This window comes from Poromitra crassiceps (genome assembly GCF_964638095.1).
Source record: "Poromitra crassiceps genome assembly, chromosome: 18".
Lineage (NCBI taxonomy): Eukaryota > Metazoa > Chordata > Actinopteri > Beryciformes > Melamphaidae > Poromitra > Poromitra crassiceps.
In genome coordinates this window covers 19177032-19202031 of record NC_139636.1, presented here as the reverse complement: position 1 = coordinate 19202031, position 25000 = coordinate 19177032, and the positions used below count along the sequence as shown (strand labels likewise).

At 45.6% G+C, this 25000-nt stretch overlaps 1 protein-coding gene across 1 annotated transcript in view; it reads right to left on the bottom strand.

The window, feature by feature from the left end:
- The window catches only part of spon1b (spondin 1b), a 94389-nt gene that overhangs the window by 48674 nt on the left and 20715 nt on the right, over positions 1 to 25000 (bottom strand). Inside the window, exons 3-6 of the mRNA XM_083654450.1 lie at positions 24485 to 24618; positions 14213 to 14286; positions 13003 to 13125; positions 8020 to 8168 (exon numbers count right to left, since the gene is read on the bottom strand). Coding sequence (XP_083510576.1) covers positions 8020 to 8168; positions 13003 to 13125; positions 14213 to 14286; positions 24485 to 24618 — 480 coding nt within the window. The remainder of the gene's footprint in view (positions 1 to 8019; positions 8169 to 13002; positions 13126 to 14212; positions 14287 to 24484; positions 24619 to 25000) is intronic.

Genomic DNA, 25000 nt, shown 5'->3' with positions numbered 1-25000 from the left:
AATGGATATAGAAAATAGCAGTTACAACAACATTAGCTTCATTCTTCAACAGTAAAAAGAAGAGAAAGTGTTTTGCCCATCCAATGGAAAGGACAGAACATTTTATAGGCTCATCCAGGAGCCACCTATAACTATCATACAGAATGATACTGCTGTTAGCGGCCACGAGTCATTCTTTGTGAATTTGCCCCAGAGTGTGAAGTGATAGACACACACACATACACACACACACACACACACACACACACACACACACACACACACACATAGAGAGAGGGAGAGAGAGGAGAGAGAGAGAGAGAGAGAGAGAGAGGAGAGAGAGAGAGACAGAGAGAGAGGAGAGAGAGAGAGAGAGAGAGAGAGAGAGAGAGAGAGAGAGAGAGAGAGAGAGAGAGAGAGAGAGAGAGAGAGAGAGAGAGAGAGAGAGAGAGAGAGAGACACAGAGCTCCAGAGTCTGGAGCCTGTAGAGTCAAACGGTGCTTCTGGGATGTTTTCAAGCAGTGCACCGCAAAAACATCTCTCTCAGAAGAATGTTGACATTGGTGAGGGCTTGACAAAACACCTCTGAAAGCAGAGACACACAGAGAAAGAGAGAGAGAGAGAGAGAGAGAGAGAGAGAGAGAGAGAGAGAGAGAGAGAGAGAGTACATCACTTAGCACCACTTCCTTCTCTCTTAATCTGACAGGTGTCAGCGATGAGAAAGGACTGGGAGGAAGGCTTTGGAGCACTGCCTCGCCTTTTCTTTCTGCATTCATCGGGGAGATCCGGCCCTATACCAGAAGCAATAAAGATGTAGGGAGTGTGTGTGTGTGTGTGTGTGTGTGTGTGTGTGTGTGTGTGTGTGTGTGTGTGTGTGTGTGTGTGTGTGTGTGTGTGTGTGTGTGTGTGTGTGTGTGTGTGTGTGTGTGTGTGTGTGTGTGTGTGTGTCTGTCTGAGGGAGGTCTGCAGCAATTTCCTGTGAAGTGTTTGGAGTGCAGAAATGAAACTCTCTCCCTCCTCTTCTCCATCTCAGCGCCTCCATCCCCTCAAAGTGTCTCCACATGAAACCAGCTCTTTGAAAACAGAGAGACAATAAAGCGGAGAATGAGAAGGGAGACGGAGAGAGAGAGAGAGAGAGAGAGAGGAGAGGCAGAAAGGCCAGACAGATGGAGGGGAAGAAAAGAAGAAAAGTGATTTGCTGGTGAGAGGATGAGAAAAGCAGAGGGTTTTGGTGTGACAGAAGGGATGTCAGTCAGCGAGTCAGTGAAGTCTGGAGTGAAAAGACGAGGAAGAGGAAGTGAAGTCTGGAGTCAAAAGAAGAGGAAAGTAAGAGAGGGAAGGAGACAGCAAACAGGAAGGAAGGAGGGGAGGAAGGAAGGATAGATGGAAAAATACTGAGCCACTTTCCTCTGTCTATGCCTTCCCGCCGGTCATTGATCCACCCCCTCTGCCAATCTGGGGAGGGTGCAGACTCTCACATGTCTCCTCCGATACATGTGCAGTCGCCAGCCACTTCTTTTCACCTGACAGTGAGTAGTTTCACCGGCAGGATGTAGCGCATGGGAGGATCTATTCCCCCCTCCCAGCTGAACAGGCACCCCGACCGTCCAGAAGAGGCGCTAGTGCAGGGACGAGGACACATACCCTTGTCCGGCTCCCCACCCGCAGGCATTGCCAATTGTGCCTGTAGGGCCGCCTGACCAAACCAGTGGTACCAACGGGGGTGCGAACCTGCGGCCCTTGTGTTGGTAATAGAACGCTACACCACCCGGTAGGGCTGCACAATATATCGTGTCAGCATCGTCATCGCAATGTGCGCATGCACAGTAGTCACATCACAGGACGTGTAAGGCAAATTAACTCAAACGTGTCAAGACACAACTTTTTGCTTGTTGATACAAAAGGAAAACTCACACGGTTCTCATTTTCCATGACTAATCTTTACATCATCTACTCTGATTTAAGGGTTTATTATCACACTACTACATCACCCTCACAGGTTACCCACTAGGTCACACTACTACATCACCCTCACAGGTTACCCACTAGGTCACACTACTACATCACCCTCACAGGTTACCCACAAGGTCACACTACTACATCACCCTCACAGGTTACTCACTAGGTCACACTACTACATCACCCTCACAGGTTATGCACTAGGTCACACTACTACATCACCCTCACAGGTTACCCACTAGGTCACACTACTACATCACCCTCACAGGTTACCCACTAGGTCAGCCCAGCTCAGTGGCCTTGTGGTTTGAGTGTCCGCCCTGAGACTGGGAGGTCGTGAGTTCGATCCCCGGCCGAGTCATACCAAAAACTATAAAAATGGGACACATTTGCTTGGCACTCAGCATCAAAGGGTTGGAATTGGGGGGTTATATCACCGAGCGCAGCACTGCTGCCGCTCACTGCTCCCCCAGGGGATGGGTCAAATGCGGAGAACAAATTTCACACACTCAGGTGTGTGACAATCAGTGGGACTTTACCTTTACTTAGGTCACACTACTACATCACCCTCACAGGTTACCCACTAGGTCACACTACTACATCACCCTCACAGGTTACCCATTAGGTCACACTACTACATCACCCTCACAGGTTACCCACTAGGTCACACTACTACATCACCCTCACAGGTTACCCACTAGGTCACACTACTACATCACCCTCACAGGTTACCCATTAGGTCACACTACTACATCACCCTCACAGGTTACCCACTAGGTCACACTACTACATCACCCTCACAGGTTACCCACTAGGTCACACTACTACATCACCCTCACAGGTTACCCACTAGGTCACACTACTACATCACCCTCACAGGTTACCCATTAGGTCACACTACTACATCACCCTCACAGGTTACCCACTAGGTCACACTACTACATCACCCTCACAGGTTACCCACTAGGTCACCTTAAAGGGACAAGGCTTGATAGAGCTATTCAAAGTCATTTGGTGAAAATTCCTGTATTTTTTCATATCGCAAAACAAAACATATTGCAATGTCAGTTCTTTCACCCCAAATAGTCAATTACATTGACAACTGTGGAAGTGAGGCAGAGATTGTACCTAAAACCCATGGCAGAAACCACTGTCTCCTCGACTGCTCTCTCCAGGCCCGGCCAAGCTCACAGTGACACGTTTCACATTTCCTACGCATTTCTTCAACAAATATGTAATGTAGAAAATGTCACTTCTACACAAAGCTCCAACTTGACTTTCTACAGAGAGAGCATCACCTGCGGCGTTCCCTCAGGAAGCCTGATAGACACTCGCCCAGGGCTACAGTACACTGTATACCAGGGCTACAGTACACTGTATACCAGGGCTACAGTACACTGTATACCAGGGCTACAGTACACTGTATACCAGGGCTACAGTACACTGTATACCAGGGCTACAGTACACTGTATACCAGGGCTACAGTACACTGTATACGGCCCCAGGGCTACAGTACACTGTATACCAGGGCTACAGTACACTGTATACCAGGGCTACAGTACACTGTATACCAGGGCTACAGTACACTGTATACGGCCCCAGGGCTACAGTACACTGTATACCAGGGCTACAGTACACTGTATACCAGGGCTACAGTACACTGTATACGGCCCCAGGGCTACAGTACACTGTATACGGCCCCAGGGCTACAGTACACTGTATACCAGGGCTACAGTACACTGTATACCAGGGCTACAGTACACTGTATACGGCCCAGATCTACGACAGCGGCCGATGGCCACGTGTCTTGTAAGCACTGGTTTACCAGGCTATAAGAGCTGTGCCAGCTCTTAAAAACGTGTTAAAAACATGTTAAACCTTAAAGACCTGGGTGTTCGGGTCTGTGGGACCCGTTTTTAACGTTTACTGTTAAAATTGGTGCAATTGATGCGATTATTTTAGTGTTGCCGTGGTGGCACAGTGTGGGAAGGACAAAAGTGTCAGAGAGAGGTCTTCAGCAATTTCTTGTGAAGTGTTTGGAGTGCAGAAAAACCTGGACGAGAGAGGGGGAATCCTCGCGCTGTGTCACCATGGAGGTGCTGAATAAGGCCTGGTTTTGAAAAGCGTTAACCGCAAAATTAACGCCCGTTGGGAAGATCGCTTTAGGCTGGTATTTAAGGCCAAAACACCCATTCTGGCCTATTCTGGCACTGCGCCACGCCTCTTCAACGTAAAGCGCATTTCGGGGCGTAAAAACATGACGGCATCCTCCCGAGTCAGCGGTAGGCAGGCGTAAATCGTGTTTTTTCCCCCGTTTAAGGCCAGTTTAGCGCCTAAGGCCAGGGGGAGAATAGAGCCCAGGGACTCTGTCCTGTGAGTGAACACAGTCTTTTGGATGAGACGTTAAACCGAGGACGCTATGGGGTTTATAAAGATCCCATCGACACTCTTCGCAAGTGTAGGGGTGTACATTTCACACAAGAGTGGTAGGCATCATCACCCCCCCAAAAGCGGGTGCTGAGCGATACATGTGAAAGCAGCAGAACTGGATGGGCAAATGTTTTAGAGGTAAGCGAGAGCTCTGCTACACCTTACGGTTTTCGTTGAGAAAATCAATGCAGAGTAGATGAACTTCATTAAAATGCAGAATCCTGGTGGTTCAGCGGCGCTTACCATATAAATGCGGCGTGGCTTCTAATCTGGCTTGGGACCTTTGTCACATGTCATCCCCCCTCTCAGATAGAGGGGAAAATGCCACACACGGGGGAAAAACACGTCATTAAAATATAATTGATTCAGCCTGTGATCGCACTTCTCCCCTACCAAGGTGTTACAAATGGCTCCTTGGGCAGCAGCTCTTGACATTTTGCTGTCTGCTCTAGGTGTGCAATCACACCTGCCTGAGAGTCGGTGGCATTTCAGAGCAAGTCATAATTAGGTGTGCTACAGATTGATTTCGACCAATGTCAGTGCGCTGTGGCATTAAAAATGTTGGGAATTGACTCCTTGGCCAGTAGCTCTTCACATTTTACTAGTGCCCGCACGTGCGTGATCACGTATACTCCAGGCTTTATCTGACATTTCCAAGCAATCAATAATCAGATGTGCCGTGTAATTTTGTTTCTTGCTCGAGTGGTGACATTAAAAAGGTGGGAAAATGCTTTCTGCTCTTGGATCTCATTTCTTTATACTGTAAATCCTCTTGAGACACAAAGGCGTCTTTTCTTAACCTCGGGACACTACCTGGTTCAATGGAAAATGAGCTAGGTCCATTTTCTGTGGAGAAATAAAGGTTAAAAAATGTCTATATATACAGTATTATGTATGTGTTCCAAAATAAAAGATCCTCCATTCTGAATGCTAGCACCTAATTAAAAGGAAAAGTGATTGCTGGTTTGAAAATAAAACGATTTTATAACAGATTTTCATATTTTTGAAATACAAAGGCATCAGTTAACACTTCATGCGTCAGAAAAGCATTTCATACAGTCCTGCCCATATTGTATCTGACATTTGAAATGACTGTACGCCTCACCAGCTTTATTTGCTGATATTGCAACTTATCCTGCCAGTGAACTGACAAAAGCAGTTTGGGCACTTGTTAAAACCTGCGCTGAGTCCTGCACAGTCAGTGGTTGGCAGCATTTAGACAGAGCCGGTCTCTGGAATGAGTCGGAGCCGTGGCTCTCGACTGGTGTGCAGCGCTACACTGGTGTGCAGCGCTGTGAGCTGAGGCGCGCCCACAGCTTTTCTAATGAGCTTTGTCACACATATTTTCCACAGGCTTATGCATGTCGGGCCCTGTCCACTGGCTCTTTGTGCTTACATTTGCACTCGCTTCCCAGCAAGCGTTTGATGGACGGCAGTATACCAGAGGAGGCGTCAACCCAAACAAGCAAATTTTTACGGCATGATTATATATATATATATATATATATATATATATATACTGTATATATATATATAGCATGATAGAGCTTTTAGCTTCTGGTTTTACAAAATGATGCAGGTAGAATTCTATGGATTACCAAAAATGTCGCAACTTTCATTTTGGCCCTGTTTTTATACAGCTTTTCAATGTAAACGGTGCTGATCATATCAGAATTTACTCAAAGTCAAAATGTAGTCAACGTCAAAATGATTGCTGGGTTCCTTCCCCTCGCCTATTTACAGGACTAAATACTGTGTAAGGGATTTCTGGATCTTGTGATGTCTTACCGTGATGTGCTGCAGCGCTCAAAAATTGGGCAACTGCCTTTTTCAACAGCAATCTCGTACAGTACATCATCACAGTGAGAGCTCCCAGGTCTCCTCATCCCTCCCTCCTTCCCTCCCTGTCTGTCTGTCTCTCTGTCTGTCTGTCTGTCTGTGTCTGTCTGCCTGCCTGCCTGCCTGTCTTGTGTCAGGGCCTATGGCCGTGTTAATTAGGAGAGGTTGAGTTTGCGCTCCAGAGGTTGGTCTTCAGGCTTTGTCCACACATCACAGCTGATTGCTCCTCTGGATGGTTGGGATTCTCGGCTAAGACAGGGATTACTCACCCATGGCGGCTTCCCACCTTTACAGCAGCCTCTCTGATGTTCACCCTGTCTGAACTGAGAAACCGCAGAGACCTGACAAGAAGTGTGTGTGTGTGTGTGTGTGTGTGTGTGTGTGTGTGTGTGTGTGTGTGTGTGTGTGTGTGTGTTTGTGTTTGTGTGTGTGTTTGTGTTTGTGTGTTTGTGTTTGTGTTTGTGTCTAAAACCTTGAAAAGATTAATATATATAAATATTATATTATATATTATTAATATAAATAAAATATATATATGAATATATTTTGTGGCGACCAAAGAAGGCTTTTATAGCTGCAGTGTATGAGCAGGCACAGACAGCCAAAATTGGTTTAAAACAAAAGAAAATATTGCCAGTCACTCTAGGAAGCAGGTGAATATGCAAATATTTTATTTTCATATTTGTGGCAAGATAAATAATCTCTTTAGAACCATTCTACAGCGCAATACCCGGCATTCCAGTCTACAGTACACAATCGGGTCGTAGCAGCAAAACAGCCTGAAATCTCCATTGTTGCCCGGGCGGTGTTTAGCACCAGCCAAGAAAGGAGTTAGAACTGTCCTTCAGCTTACAACCTAAAGCCAAACTGACAGGCTCACAGCAAACTGACGACACGCTAACAAAACTCTACTGTTCCCCCGCAGAGAGTGGCCAGAACACCCCTTTCAACAGCCGAGAGAGAGAGAGAGAGAGCACAGCACAAAGACGAGCCACAGAGACACACTCCGACCAGCACAGAGGTGCTGTCACGTCGCACTCTTTAAGCCTGTCTGTATGTTTCAATTTCCCTTCATACACATCATTACACACCACACACACACACACACACACACACACACACACACACACACACACACACACACACACACACACACACACACACACACACACACACACACACACACACACACACACACACACACACACACACACACACACACACACACAGCTCAGCAAGCAGCCCGTCCTCTCAGGGTGGAAGGGTGGAATCCAGCGGATGCCTTTACGGGAAGCATCTGGGGGGTGGGGGGGGGGGCTTTTATTTGTGGGTGTAAATCCACTTCTTTCTCACCTACTTTGAAGCAGTCTTTTCCCACAAGTTTACTGATTTTCAACCTTTGACAGATGACCAAATTCATCATATTCTGTTATCTTACTAATATAATCTAGCGACTGGTTCCGCTGCGGCCGAGCTGCGTCTAGGAGCATGCGCAGAATCCGAGGCCGGGCAAGCACGCATAGCGTGCGACCTGCGTCTGAGAGCCCGCTAACCTCAAGAGCAAACCAACGAGGCATGGCAGAAATGAGCACTGCCAGTTGAGCACATGCAGCACATGCAGTAACCTTACCTTCTGTCCACCTCTCTACAGCTGGTGTTAACCTTACCTTCTGTCTACCTCTCTACATCTGGTGTTAACATTACCTTCTGTCTACCTCTCTACATCTGGTGTTAACCTTACCTTCTGTCTACCTCTCTACATCTGTTAACCTTACCTTCTGTCCATATCTCTACATCTGGTGTTAACCTTACCTTCTGTCGAATCTGCTCTTCCATTTTGATAGGGGAGCCAAGTTCAGCGACTTGGCGGACCCCCTCGCTGGCATAGCCTCCATACTCCCACAGCACGTAGCTCCTGGAGTGGGACGCACCAATCAGAGCAGACCAGTGGTTGGCTCGTCCTGGAGGACAGAAACACAGACACAGAGGAATGGGCTTCAGCTATGTCAATTCTGAATAAGCTGGAGTAAAATGAATAGCTCTGGGCTGTTTTCAGTTTTGAGGAATGAGTCGGTAAGGAATGGAGGTAATTACTAACTGACTATACTAACGGACCCGTGGGGACCCCCCTGTGAGTTAGCCCCCCCCCCGGTCTGGAACATGACATCATCACTGATGACATCACTGATGACATGATCACTGAACTTATTATGGTCCTTACACATCGGGAGCGTTTTTTTCGTGCGATTAATACACACGTCAATATTTTCCGAACCTATATCAGTCAATGCAACCGTGCATACCAACGGCGAAGTTTCGGTGAGCGTTATTGCGGCGTTTATTTTTTCGGTTTTTCAGAAATTCGCTTCCGACGTGTACACATCTGTGGCTGTGATTGACGACAGGTGGGTCAAAACTCGCATCGCAATTTCGTGCCGTATATTCGCATCGCTCTTGATGTGTAAGGACCTTAGCCTCAGCCAGGAAGGGTGAAATCACTGATGACATCATCACTGACATCACTGATGACATCACATCATTAGGTAATTAGGGCAATCACCTAATTAAAAAATCCAGCTCCCTCAGGTCACCCGCACCGGTGCTCTTTCCACCGCCTGAGAGTTTCAGCCCGATCATACGTAAAACGGCATAGCTGTGGCCGGCCAGAATTCTGCTCACACACACACACGCACACACACACACACACACGGACACTTCTCTAAATATAATAAGATAGATGAATGGCGAGCTTGCTGGCCGACTGCCTCCTCAATTACAACTAAATGTATTTCCAATATGGATAATAAACTGTTTTTTTCAGTTGGTCACTCAACATTACCCTTGAATCCCCTCACTCTGGGGCAGATTACATACTGTCTATCTGTAGATCTTTGGAAGGAATATACACACACACACACGCACACATGCACACACACACACACACACACACACACACACACACACACACACACACACACACACGCACGCTGCACGTACATGCACACACACACACACACACACACACACACACACACACACACACACACACACACACACACACACACACACACACACACACACACACACACACACACACACACACACACACACTCTTTCCCCACCAGAGTTTCAATAAAAGTTGCCAGCATGTTTAGAGTTTTAGAGTTTTATTAGGATCCCCATTAGCTGCTGCAAAGCAGCCGTTAATCTTCCTGGGGTCCACGGGAACCTGGACCACGGGAACATGGACCACTGGGGTCCATGTTCATTTTCACTTTAAAGCCCCACAGAATATTTTGTTCTATGAATATGTAAACACTAAGTATCTCAAAAGAAAGAACAGAGCCTCTGTTTTCTCTCTTTTTTAAATCGAGCTTCAGTCGTTCTTTTTCTATCAACACTTGAAGGTTGCTTTCATGAAAAACGTCAGTTTTCAGACATAAAGCTGAGAAAAATGCATTTTTGTAAACGAGTCATTTTCATGGATCCTGAACCAAATCCAATGTCTCTGAGGGCGGACAGTCTGGTGTTACACTGAAATATTCAGTCACACATTTGGGTGGTCACAGGTTTCACTGTAACAAAGCTGCGTCAGGGAGATCCAGCCCACCCGAGAGGAGACGAGAGGTGGGGGCTGAGTCTCACCAAGTTCTCCCTTAGGCTTGGGCGGTATTAAGGTACGGTATACCGGGGTATTTAGAAATACCAAAGGTACTGTATGATTTTCAATACCGTCAAAACCAGCAGAGCCTACATTATTTTTATTTAATCTTATTCGCCATTTGTAGGCTACTTTTTAACCATATTAATAAGCAACCATAATGTGTTACAAGCAACATTATATTGTTTAAGACCACTTTAAACTGAACCTGTTAGAGGCTTGCTCACCATAACGGTGTCCATTTCATTCCTTGAATTGTCATTCTCCATTGAGGACATTTGTGAATAACGTTGTGCTAGTAAAAAAATATGTTTTCTGAAACATAGAAGTTGCAATCTTCTTTTCACAGATGGACATGAATTTATAAAACAGGATCTTAGCCAACAGAATAATTATTTGGAGGTAGAAAAGAAACCAATTGTCTGGTTATGCACAAAACAGAGAGGAGCCGCGTGATGCCGGCGCAGGTGCGCACGGCTTCTGTGGTCTGTGTAGCAGCTTCTCGTGATTATACTGCGGGCAGACACGGAGCGAACCACTGTAATGAATAGGAAATGGCTTTCTAACATTGCTGGTTAAGTTTCAGAGTAAGTCCCCACCAGCCGGTTTTTCCTGACATTGTGTGTGCTCAAGTGCGATCGTACAGGCCAAACCTGGTATTGCAGTGTGTGGCACAGAAACTGCCGGGAGAAATACTTTTTACTTGTATACTTTATTACATTTCAGAGCCTGCAATTCTTTACTTTTACTTGATTAAACAAGTTGAATCAGTACTTCTACTTTTACCAGAGTCTTTATTTAGACAAGTACTGTAACTGTACTTCTACTTAAAGGGGGACTAACCCCCCAGATATGTATCAGAACAGTGATTTGAAAATACCTATGGAAAAAACCAAGAAATGACATATACTCTTGTCTATACTAGACTCTTTGGCTGTGTTCAAGTCAAGATTTGTTTTCGGAAATCGACGCCATTACAGTTTGCCTACTGCCTCAAAAATAATTTATTTGAGAGGGGCAATATCTTTATAAATATCAACAACTAGCCAACGCTGGTGGCCTGTATGGAAACAGAAAATCTGAAAATGGTTGAAAGTTATATCAATTTGGTAATTCAGTGGCGAACTAGAAATTTAATTATTTTTCTGCATGTATCTCTATGGCAGGGTGTCAAACTACGTTACGAGAGCAACATGGGCTCGTTACAGCAGCACACCGCACAATAGGAGAAACCCCCCGCTCTGGGGTAACACAATGCGAGATTTCTCCACGTCATTCCCTCGTACAACTAGCGATAAACCGCGCAATGAAATCCGTTTTTAATTTGCGTTTTGGGGCTTTTCGTGATTCTTGTTAAAAGTTACTGCAGCGCAGGGCAGTGTCATCAGACCTCCATGTGAAGAGCTCCACCCGCGCGTCCCCGCTGCCTGAGCACACAGCAGCTCGTGCTCGCGCTCTAAAAGGCAGGGTGCCTACGAGCTGCTGCCTGGCCGGCAGAAAGGGCTCGGTGTGATAATCCTCTAACAGCAAGAGTGTTGCTCAAAATTGTTTAAAGTGATATCAATTTGGCCATTCAGTGGCGAACTAGAAATTTAATTATTTTTGTCCCATTTTGTCCCATGTGTGTGTGCGTGGCTTGTCTAAACTTACGTTAAAAGAGCCTCGCTGCTCGCAGCACACAGCACAGTGAGGAGGACAAACACCCCGCTCTCAGCTTATGTAATCACAAAGCGAGATTTCTCCATTTCTCCATTCCCTCGTCCCATTTGCCATAAATCGCGCCATCAAATCCATTTTTAATTTTCGTTTCTCCCTTTTCCATGATTCTTTGCAAAAGTTTTCCTCTCAGCGCAGTGCAGGCTGCGCCTCCTCCCTCCTGCCAGACCCCGGCTGGCGAAACAGCCTGCTGCATGCATGGGGCGCTCTGTAACCTCACGGAGCAACAAACAAACACAGAGAAATAGCTGGTGTGCGATTTTTCTGTTCAATACAGTCTGAGATTGGGTACAGGATTGAGGGAATCCCGCATCTGTTTGCGAATGTGCGACTGGACAGGACGCTTTTCACAGTAGCTGAGTAGTCTGAGCGAGGTGAGTGCACAGCTGCAGATCTCTCCTCCTCCTCCCCCATTCAGTCTACTGCTGCGCGCCCCCGCGGGTGCATGAGAGCAGACTCTCCCATTTGACGGGCCGGCAGAAAGTGCTTCCAAGTCGGACTGATAATATAAACAACATAATTAGAGCTTATCCAGGTAAGATATTAATAATGTAATGACACATTCAGCGATAAACTAACTATAATTAAGACATGTGCCAACTTTGACGACGTTTGGTTCAGTATTTTAAGAGCAAACAGATTTTTTTTTACTTCAGTTAGAGCCCTCTGGAGCCTGATATACTAAGTGAGGTTTTTCCATCTTGCCTAGTTGTATAGGCTTTGGAGATGCACCAGATGCACGCGCTAAACCCACCGTGACGTCAGGTTGTACCAAATATCCCATTCATTTGAGAAAAGAAGAAAAAGCAGTCTTCGACCCTTAGAGGGCGCTTATGCCAGGTATGCTGCTGAAAAATGATACAAATGGTAAAATGGCAACAGTTTGGTGTCAAATGTGGAAATTCTGACCAGAATTCTTCACACATCACCCCCAAAGTCATATATATTGGTTAAAAGCTGAAAAAAAGTGTTTTGGGGGTTAGTTACAGAATGTGTGCACTTTTCCCATCTCTGGACATCAGTGATGTCACAATGATGTCACAATGCTATGTATGACATCACTGATGACATCATCACAGATGACATCATCACTGAACTATAGCCTTGTGTGTGTGAGTGAATGTATGACATCACAGATGATGTCATCAGTGCGACAGACAGAGCCCGAGCTCCCTTTTATATACTGATGTTTGCATTTTATCGAATGCAAAATATAAATAATGTATAAAAATAAAATAATCTGCATTATACAGTATATCGGCCACCCTGCTCTCTAAATATCGACATCCGCCATTGAAAAACCCATATCGGTCGACCTCGTGTGTGTGTGTGTGTGTGTGTGTGTGTGTTTGTGTGTGTGTTTGCATGTGTGCATGCGTGCGTGCGTGTCTCTGCGTGTTTGCATGCTTTGAACTCACTGGGGTAGTCTTTCGGATGTACTTTCTCTGACCAGTTGCCATAGAAGGTGAGTCTGTACTTGGCTGTTCCACAGGCACAGCACTCCAAGGCAGGGCTATCTGTAGCTTCACCATATGCACGCTCTACAGGGGGAGAACATATACATGCACACCCATATGTATGAGTTTTTGCAGCGTAAACAGGATATATTAACCTAATAAAATACATGGAGCGGAGTTCAGCCTAATAACTCACTCACTCATTCATGCACAACTGCACGTGGGCTAGCTTGAACACAAATGAATACCAGATGAATGACTGCAATTTGTAACCCAGGTAGAATGTCACAAAATAACACACCTAGAATAAACCGGTATTTGCATGATAGATTAACCCAGACGCACTCATAAATATTCAAGTTTTGCCCTCGAACAATGTTTTGCAAGACAGGTCAAGGGGAATATTTGAATATTTATGAGTCACCAAAATATTCAGAGCAAATTGGAAACCTCACTTGGAATCGAAGTTATAGCAGCATGAGTGAAACACTGGAGGCAAGTATGCCAGTAACCTTAAGCAGGGTCAATTACGTTGATTAGCTTGCATAATAGCCTGCAAAATTAGATTTGGGTCAGGAGAGGAAGTTACTTTGGAAGGGAAGTCGCCTGAGATCAAGTTTGAAAACCACTTGTCCAGGCGCTGGTTTTTATTGTACAATGTGTGCATCAGAGCTGCGAGAGTCCCGCTGCCTCTCTGTTTTACAAGTGTTTATTTGGGGAGGCTAAAGTCACAGCTTTCCAACTCTGTCAAGGTGTTTCTTCTCTGCTGTAAAATCACAGGTAACATCAAAGCTTTGGTGAGGCCCTGTGGTGAAATACAAAAGAATATTTAAGTTCCACGCGGACTCCCGAGAGATGCATGACCCCTCCTCATTTTGCAGGTGTCTCTATTGCCTTCATCCTTCTCTCTCTCTCTCTCTCTCTCTCTCTCTCTCTTTTTTTTTGAAACATGATATGAAAGACTGGGAGCTGTTCCGTTATGAAAGACGGGGAGCTGTTCTGTTATGAAAGACGGGGAGCTGTTCTGTTGTGAAAGACGGGGAGCTGTTCTGTTGTGAAAGTGGGGGAAAATGTCCGATAGAACGGGGGATAATGTAGCGATGATGAGCAGTCAAGGATGAAAAGATGAGCAGACGAGGAGGGAGGAAAGGTGACGTGCAGCTGTCATTACCTTTCTCACAGAGTCGGATGGTGAGAGAGCCCTCATCCTGGAAATAGATAATTCGCTTCTGGACAATGCTGGCCCTGCAGAGAGAAAAGAGATGGGGGGGGGGGGGGGGGGGGGCGAGGGAAAGGGCAAGGGGGAGGAAGGGGGAGAACATGGGATGGGGAGAGGGGTGGTACAGTATTAGAGGGATGATATTATAGTGTTTTTGTTCAATACCAGGACCATGCTCAGCGAGAGGGGAAGGTAATGGCTTCCCAGAGGTTTCATAATGGACACAGAGTACACATCTTTTCACAGACGCTATGTGTGTTCTCTGAAACTCATGACACAATCACACTGGACTGCAGCGATATGAAATGTAACTGAACCGTCGTGCTCTTGGACAGAAGGAGGAGAGAGAGGACGGACTGGCAAAATTAGGTAGGAGGCGGTAGGAATATAGATCTTTTCACCGACTCTGGATAGGCCCAAATTGGAATTTATGACTCAACATTGCTTGAGAATGAAACTGTCTGGATGAAAATTCTCTTGTTTTCCTGACACCAGCAGGGATCGTATTGGGTAAAAATTGTATACACTTCTCATATTATACAGATACATCTTCAAAACAGTGTGATGCCTTCACCTATGGAAGCCCCGAGGTGAAACACTGTCAGGAGCGAAAAAAGCAATGGAGTGGCTTTTGCCCGGCCTCGTCAATAGTTTTGCTGTAGCCTCACAATATACTTTGATGTTCCTTTCGCAATAGTTTTGCATGCACTCGCCATAATGTAGCAAAATCCATTTCCCTTAGCCTACTTTTGACAAACACATTGGGCTCTATCGTTGCATCGGCCTATAAACTGCGCCCAGCGCAGCGCAGATTGGTGGGCGTGGATCGGCCCACTCGATATTTTGGTGTCGGCGCTACACGCGGCCTTAAAGCTGCATTCAGCGATGTTTTTGTGTTCAAATAAGTGTTAAATGGCTCTATATTCTGACAGCAATCACTGAAATAGAGTGTTTGGTCAGTGACTTGAAACCCCAAACCCCCCACTGTCCTCTATCTCTCTCCTGTAGTCCTGCAGGCTGGGCGGACGTATCTCCGCAACCGTAACTCGTAGAGACTCGCAGATGGCGGCATTGGATTCGGGGTGAAAAAATACATATAGTCTTCTACATGGATCACGATTGGACCTTCCGTTTTTTAGAAAATGTCAACTTTTCTCTGATTGGATCAAAATTGGCGCTGACCTCAAACTACCCAACTGGCGTCCAGTTCATTTAAAAAAAACTCTAAAATGATATTGATGACATTCAAAGCAATGAATGGTCTGGCTCCAGCATATACCATATTTCAGAGCTGCTATCTCATTATGGGCATAAGCGTTGTCTTAGGTCATAGGCCTCTAGAAAGTCTGTGCATGGTGCTTGCTGCATGATCTTGAGTGTCCCTGCACCTTATATAGAAGAGGGACATAAAAGTGGGATATGAAAGTGAACAGAACAACACTAACTCTGGAGACAGAGGAGGGATGGGTGACATTAAGTAGGAGCTATTGGTTATATTGCACCTATAAATCGTACACAGACTGAATGTGCAGTATACTCTGCCACATAGGTTGACTTCTTGGGCATGAAATTGAAAAAGACAAGTGAAATATACTATCATATGTCTGAAATATGTCTATCATTGGGCCGTCTTTGATGGTTTTTAGGCAAATTCTACGATTATTATTTGAGTGATGCTAGTGGGTATCCATGGAATGTTCTTACTTTTGTAATTATAAGGTAATTTAATCAATCCATCAATCAATCTGGTTCTTTTACCAGTGTCTCTCATTGTGTTATCTTTCAGTGAGAATGCTACATACCTATATCCACACCTATAATGTATCGCCTGCCCACCGTTTCATAAAGAACGGGTACAAAATAGGTGTGTTGGCTCTTTATGGTGAGTCTTCTGATAAGCGTATGAGACAAAAGTCTTTCATTTTGGTTCCAGACTGAGAAAGCTTAGAGGGGCCATAAAGGGGCAGCTGAAAGTAGTGTACTATTGTAAGACGATTCAATTTGTGTCACATAATCCTTTCATGGCGGAGGAAGGAAACCTTCACATTATTAATGTCCACAAATCTGTGTGATCTGCCTTGTTTGTGCTCATGTCACAGAAGAGTGCTTCAGTCTTGAGATACGCTTTTGTTACCAGACTCATTTACGCTTAGTATAATACACTCTTCAGTCCACAAATCCACCCCCAAGTCCTGCGTTTGTCCATATGAAGCTGATGGAAACACTGTCACTTGAGTTATTGTAAAAGCACATTCACAGAGGAGTGAGTGTAGCCAACTACTTCACCTTTACAGACAGGATCTACCTACAGTTTTTCCCTTGAACGTCCCCCCTTACAATTAGATCCCTGATAATGGCATTCAGCAGGACTTGACATTCACTTTTTGAGCCACTTGTCCTTCGGACAATTAAATGTACCTTTCACTTGCCCAGGCACAAAAGTTACTTGTCCAGGTAGTTTACTTTTTTAATTGTATTTGCGAAGGAGGTTTTTCTCTGACAGTAGGAAACATTTGAAGAGTATATTTGCCTCGTCATCATAATTTAAAATGTAAATTAACTTATCAAACAAACTTTTACAATTCACTCAGTTCTGCTGATGAATTTAGCGTCATGTTTCACAAAGCAAAACAAGAAATGCTCAAATGGGTCCCCACATAATAATTATAATATTATACTTGGGTGGCCATTAATATACCTGGGCGGGTGGCCCAAGTAAAGTCCGTGTGGGACTTGTCTGGTGGCGGGTCAAGTAAATTTCTCTTCCACTTGTCCTACAAAAAAATCCACTTGTCCCGGACAAGCCTTCATGTCTCGGACAAGCCCTGCTCAGCCCGGGCTTCTCCCACAAGACCACAAGCTCTCTCTTGAGATGACCTCGCTGAGAATGACCCCCTTTACACCTGGCATTAAAATGTATTTTGGGTGATCAGATTGCAATCAGATAGTGCTTGACCACATGAATGTACAGGTGTAAATGCACCCAAGAAGACACATTGAGGACAGATTGTGATCCGATCAGCCAAACCACCTCCGGAGGTGGTCAGGGATACATGACCACATTGAACACAAGTGAAAATGCAGATGTGTTGTTAATCAACATACAACAACAGTCACCACCGTTTTTCTGATGATCTACGCTATGGTGCTTGCCTGATCCAATCGCAATCGCATCTCAATGTGAACACTGGAGACACATTAATACCAGGTGTAAATGCAATATTCAAAATTGTTAACTATGAACATGAACTAGTTCATTTTAAGCTGTGTGAACTGAACTTTGAACTAGCTCTTATGTGAACTTGCACAACACTGAGTGGCAGCAGTCTGGGTCCGGCTTAACTAGGCTTGCTTAGTCTTGTTTTTATTTATACTATGTATGAATTACTAGAATATAGGACAGAATTGACCTCTTATGCACCATATCATTGGAATAACGACATGGTTGTTCTGTCATAACATTTACCATATTTTGCGTGGGCACGTCATCACAGTTCTTACTGCCCTTATATAATTTGTATCATTTTTCTATGTCTTGTTTAATGTATTTTGTAGCCTATAGCGCTGTTGGAAAAGCCTTTGGAAGGGACTCATGCTCTCAACTACCCTTCCCAGGCTTTGTCTGTCTATCTAATAGGGGGATGGAGAGCAGGGGATGAAGCAAGGAAGGGAATTTAAGGATAAACTTTATATAGTGACGGAGAACTGATAACAGGACAGCACAGCAACACTTTTTAGAGAATACTGACTTGGCTGTCTGTCACTCTATCTCACCCTCTCTGTACTCGTGCGTTTCTCTCATCCTTCTACATCCCTGCCTGCCACATCCCTCTCCCTCTCTCCCTCTCTCTGTCAGCTCTGGGAGGAAAATCTACAGTGCACTGAGAGAGTTTTCAGGAGTTTCTGGAGATGAAAGATCAGATTTGGGCTGAGCTCGTCAGACCTATCAGACGAACCAAGGTGACCTGGGGTGGAAAAACACACACAAACACTCTCTCTGTTTGTGTGTGTGTGTGTGTGTGTGTGTGTGTGTGTGGGGAAGGGGCGGGGGGGGAGGGGTTGGGCATATGACATTTGTTGTGGGCGTGGCCAGCAGTGAGCTGGTTGTTGTGGACATGGCCAGCAGTGAGCTGGTTGTTGTGGGCGTGGCCAGCAGTGAGCTGGTTGTTGTGGACATGGCCAGCAGTGAGCTGGTTGTTGTGGGCGTGGCCAGCAGTGAGCTGGTTGTTGTGGGCGTGGCCAGCAGTGAGCTGGTTGTTGTGGGTGTGGCCAGCAGTGAGCTGGTTGTTGTGGGCGTGGCCAGCAGTGAGCTGGTTGTTGTGGGCGTGGCCAGCAGTGAGCTGGCTGTTGTGGGCGTGGCCAGCAGTGAGCTGGTTGTTGTGGGCGTGGCCAGCAGTGAGCTGGTAGTTGTGGGCGTGGCCAGCAGTGAGCTGGTTGTTGTGGGCGTGGTCAGCAGTGAGCTGGTTGTTGTGGGCGTGGCCAGCAGTGAGCTGGTTGCATCTACCAAGGTGAGGCTTGTGGCAGCCACAGAGCAGGAAGTGACAGCAACAACAATAGAGGAAAGCAGTAAGAAAAGAAAGCACAGTGAAGCTAAATATTCAATAGATAAGATGATCTATTCAAAAACCACATCAATGCCCCTTTTTTTTATCCCATTTTTTATTACGGATTGTCTGCATTCAGCATCTCCTTTGCCTGTGCAGGCTTTACATATGCCAGTTACCTCAGCCTCAGACTAGATGACAGCTCGATGAGTGATGGACAGCTCCAACACTTCACGTTGGAACTGTGTTGGGTCAGGAACTTGACCGACTGAGCGGGAGGAGGCCAGGACTCAAAATACACTGCAGATCGTATCTTTAAGATATTGCTGGATCCAGCGCCAACAACGTGTGAGACAAACAATACCATCTGCACATGGCAGACATCTTCTGCTGTCTACTTTTACTCCCTAGAGTAACACTGATGAACATTTTCAAAGGCTGACTCTTGAAAGAAGGGTCTGTACTCACATTGTGCCAGTACCTAAAGTCTCAGTGTGGTCATCATGAAGAAGTGTCGACCCTCCACCTCCTACGCTCTTAGCCCAGGCCACCCATGATTGAAAAGCCAATTGGACGATCAAGGTGTGGTCTATCTGGCTTTCTACCTCCACATCTCTTAAGTTTAAATGCTAATCCATAGCTGATCTGGCAATAAAAAATGCCTCCCTCTAGTTATGCACTACAGCTGCCACGAACAGCTTTGTCGCCCAAAAAACCCAATTTGCATTGATTTTGAAACACCAGTTGTAGGAGCTGGCGTCGATATCAGAGATCCCACAGCCTCACACCACCAGCGATTGAGATGCCAATAGTGAGAGAAAAGTACTGAAGCGCTCCAAAATGTAAATAGAATTTCATTTGATGTCTCTTGGACTGAGCTGAGAGACATACGGTATGTTTGACGTCCTGCACTGGCAGCATGGTGTACCAGAGCGATGGGGAGAGGAGAAGAGAGAGGCAGACCGAGCAAGAGAAAGACAGGGAAAGAACAAGTGCCGCTTACGTTTGCTCCCATGGCAGCGAATTATCCCAATACCGGGATAAGGATTAGGAGAGATGTGTGAAAATCTGCCGCTTTGAAGATTCATGGCTGAAGTCAGATTGCCACAAAAATACGTAAGGGTTCATGCACAATGAAATACGTAAGGGTTCATGCACAATGAGGTGTCCATTATCAGGGTTAATGCACAATGAGGTGTCCATTATCAGAAATTGATGGACGACGCGGAGGCGTGAACCGTCCGAGGCACAAACTTTTTACTTCCTTTGAGCTCTATGCATGTCGCCCTGCCACTTCCGGTCGAATAGTAGCACTAGACTAGTAGCGCTAGTCATACCGTAGATTAAAAAAAAAACTAAACTGCATTATTTGGTTTATTTTATTCCAATTTGTAGCCAAGTGTTAATTACGTTATGCCATGAGCTCAAAACGTCTTCAAGACATTGATGATCTTCAAGACATTTTGAGCTCATGGCATACAGTAACATAATTGACCCTCATCACACAAATTGGAATAAAACAGGCCAAAAATGATGTTTTTTATGCTGTTGTTGTTGTTGTTTTGGTTTTTTAGCTATGATATGACTAGTGTTACTGACAGGAAGTGGACGGGAAGTGGTGGGGCGGCCTAACGTCAAACACGTGCAGAGCATATTAGATAGCGCTCAATAAGAAACAGGAAATATTTTGTTGCACATCATAATGACGCTTTACAGAACCTAAATATAGAGAAGTGTCTCATCCCTGGCTGACAAGAATCCGTGGGAAACGGAGAAAAAGGTTTTGAGAAACAATAAGTGACAAGAAAGTTAGAACAACAGAGAGATGAGAAGAAGAACGAGCGAAACGGAAATGAGTGAAAAGGCGCACAGGTTCTGTGTGGTAACACTAAGGGCCCTATCGTTGTACGCCGCTATCGTTTGCGCGGTTCCATGTCGCTGTTCCGACCTCTCGCTGTTCCGACCTCCCCTCTCCCAGCCCCCATGCCTAAACCTAACCTCCCCCAGACCCTAACCCAAAACCTAACCTCTCCCACCCCCACGCCTAAACCTAACCCCCAGACCCTAACCCAAAACCTAACCTCTCCCACCCCCCACGCCTAAACCTAAGGTCGGCATTGCGAGTGGTCGGCATAGCGGGTGGACACCGTTTGCGCTGCCTTTGCGCTGCGTTTGCGCGGCTCTTATTGCTATCTTCTAAGCTATCGTCTGCCTCCACCGTCCAGTTTTGCGCTGTGATGACACAGGTGTAGGCGTGGCCCAGGCGTGTCGGTGGGCCTCTAGCCTATCATGTGTCTCGCGCAAGTGTCATTTAGTGCTGTGGGGAAGATACCGTCGGTATGTGCCGAGCGCAAAGAGAGGTTTGGGAGTTGCCGTTCCAAAATAGGCGTTCCAGCGCAATGTGTCAGAAAAGAATCGCCTTGGGTGCTCTCAATTTTAACGCCAGGAAATAGCTGGTCTTAGCGCAAACGCAGACATACGCCTGAGCGCAGACAGTCTCCACATCTCTGTGCAGTGCCAGTGCAGGAAATCCTTGCTTGGATCCATTTACGCATGGCATGGATGTCACTCTCTACTCGCGCCTGCACACACTCTTCTCTCCTCGGAATGCCCAACCCGATCTCCAAAGAAATTGTAAAATGGTAACGTACTGCCACGTTGATTTTCAACTATAGCCTACATTGCATTAAAAACACACCTTGATTTAAAAATGAGAATTCGTTTGTCATGGTTTTATTAGGCTACATAATTCCCGACCATACAGGTTTGTGGTGTGAGGTAACAATAGATTGCTTTTTAGAAAGTTGTGACGGTGTTGTGCCAAGCTGCCTCTCCCCACCCTAGCCGGCCCAAAACACCCAGGGCACCGACCCACACCCACCCCACGCCAGACCCTTGCTCCCCTAATCCAATTCAAAACGCATCATTTTTTCGCACAACACCTGTGTCCGGCCAGTACAGTAACCTATTTCCCTGCAATTGCATGTAAGACCAGCTTCTCCACAGCTCGGATGGCAGCTGAAGTCCCTCTCGCCATCAAGCAGACAGTGACGGAAGCATGTGTCTTTATGTGCGCCAAGGGGAAAATGACAATGAAATTGGTGGGATTCGATGTATATATATATTAATAGAAACGAATAGAAAATAGCTGATTAATAAAATGTGTGCTGGTGGAACGAAATTCAACTTCTTCAAATAGAGCAGCATCACTCATCGCCTCTCAGAACGCTGCGTAATTACGCATGTTACCGCAGCGGAGATAGAAGAGAGCCCGAAAAGGAATAAGCATACAGTACAGACGTTTGGGCAGCAGCCCTTTTTCACCATGTGAAATGGCAATAATACACAGGTGATTCACAGGTGGGCATGAGCACGTTATTTTATTTCTATGCATGACATTCTCACATCTCTCCCTCTCTCTCCCTCTCCCCATCTAGGCTATCTTTTCTCTCCCTCTTTCTCCCTCTCAGTGAAGGAGGAAGCTGCTGACGTGACGCTGTGGTTTTATGGGCATGACCACACCTCCACAATGCTTTTGGGCATAAACACGCCTATACAGAGATGTGCGCCGAGATGACGTGAAGCGCAGCGGGCCGAAACGCCCACAATTAGGGCTTTGCGCGGCGCTATTCCGGCGCAAAGCGGGCGCGAAGGCAAAAATACCGCCGTCGGGAAGATAGAGCCCTAACTCTCTATCCGTACCCTGACAGACCGAAGTGACAGCGATACGAGTCGAATTTGCATAGCAGATGTTCCCCTATAAAGGGCTGGATTTATTGGACTCGCAAACATTGGGATGGCAGTACGCCATCTGTCATACAGCAGCAGCAGATCAATTAAAAGTTACAGCTGTGAGTACACTCACTGTGGAGGTAAGGGCAAGTTATAGCATCGAGCACGGAGGAGGAAGACATGCATGTCAGGGAGGTCACTCCCTCCGGGAAGTCAAATGAGGAGATGGGGGGAGAGAGAGAGATAGAGAGAGAAACAGGGAGGGAGAAACATTTTCCAAGGCAGACCCACTCGCAAGTTATCTGTTGTTTATCATTTGTATTCTGTGTTTGTCCAAAAGTCGCTGGCACCTACAGATTGGGCGAATGCCATCGCGATGCCAATTCCAGCCCACCTAAGATTTGTTTCTGCTTATTGAGGTGGACCGAATAACATTTACACTTCATGAAACATTAATGAAACCAGGCAATTGTAAAGCAGCAGCTAATTGCGATCGGACAATATTCTGCATGTAGAAGCATAAATCATCGTCATCATGGATAAAAATCAATCTTTTAGTACAAGCAATGGCAGCTGTGTGTAATCTAATCTCTTATTCTTCTGCCTCCCTCTCTGTCTGGCTCAGTCTCTCTCTCACGTTGGCCTCCTACCTAACGATTTTCTTTTAATTCCACAATAGCCCGCGGCCCTCTTTGTAAGAGCAACATTAAGAATTAATGCTGCGTTCATCATGGCATGACCGTCAAAGTTTTGTAGTCCAGAGGCTAAACAACAAGTTTGCTGCATTCCACTGTGTTCCAATCCAATCAAATTCAAACTATTTCATTTCCGCCATACGTCAATTGATAATGCATATGGTGAATGGAAATATGCAAATACGAACACAATCCTAGCAACTGCAATAATCAGTAAGTGTATCAGGGGTGCAGTGGCACAAATATAGTACATTTTCATTATGGATTATTCTGAAAGTTGTCTGTGTGAAAAAAAATCTATTTTAATTAACAATTATTTTTTTTATGTTTTATGTGACGTGAGGCAATGTAAATTGACGCTCTGGAGATTATCAAGTTTTCAAAGTTTGGCAGTCCGGGTAGGTAGTGCAGCAGTAGATTCCCTGCCTACCAACACGAAGGTCGCAGGTTCGAGCCCCCGTGTTACCTCCGGCTTGGTCGGGCATCCATACAGGCACAATTGGCCATGTCTGCAGGTGGGAAACTGGGCGCCTGTTCAGGGGGGAGGGGAACTGGGGGAATAGTGTGATCGTCCCCTCGTCCTGCAGGTGAAACTCCGCATGATCGGCAGAGGGGGTGGAGCAACGACCAGGACAGAAGACAAAAACACACACACACACACGCACACACACACACACACACACACACACACACACACACACACACACACACACACACATATATATTGCTCTCAAAATGACACAGTACAGGTTTAGAGTCACACCTGCTTCAAACCACAAATTGCCCCTGTAATAATGGTCTGTCTCTTTGTTGATTTTTACACCGGCCGCAATGTGTCTCGCTTTCTGCTGAAACAGCTGGCATTAGTTTGCTTAATGTCTTGCCTGTAACCAATAATGACTGTCTATAAAAACAACAATCGTGCAAGAGATAACATTCAATAACATTCATTGTAGCATAGCAGTCCAGATCTGTCTGGACTTTAACTTCAAACATTTAAACAAACATTTAAAAGCAAATAAACTAGTTTTTATACCTAGACTGATACTCATAGAAGACACATGTGTCCTCTTTCAATGATTAGTACATGTATAAGTGTACAGTATAACTACGTCAAATACAATATTTTCTTTTATTATCAAATTAACCACTGAAATTGCCCTCCCAGACACAGTGACAATTTAAAGTATCTCTAGAAAAACAAACATAAGCCTTACAGTATCAGGGGGATAGAAGCATAAACTGATACCCACTTCAGTATGATACAGCCGGTGCCAGTAGGTGGCGCTGTCCACATCACCTGTATCCTGGTGCGTCTGCGTGGGGTGCTTTCCGTCACCGCAGGGGGGCAGTTGGTCATGAACTGGGTGTCATCCTCATCAATGATCTAGAGATGGAAAAAAGGAAGGACTTTGTATACAAAATTTTAAGTGAATATCAGAAATGTTCAAGATTCAAGACTCAAGATTCACTTTAATAGCCAGAGTAAGTAATCAGATTACAAATGAGGAATTTGACTTAGTGCAAGTATGCAGCGCAGCGGTCACATCATTAGTGGAAGACGAAGCAATACATCAATTATAAAGTGCATCTGCGTCGAGGGCAAGGTAGAAATAAACCAATGAGGCATGGTAGGTAGAAATAAACCAATGAGGCATGGTAGGTAGAAATAAACCAATGAGGCATGGTAGGTAGAAATAAACCAATGAGGCATGGTAGGTAGAAATAAACCAATGAGGCATGGTAGGTAGAAATAAACCAATGAGGCA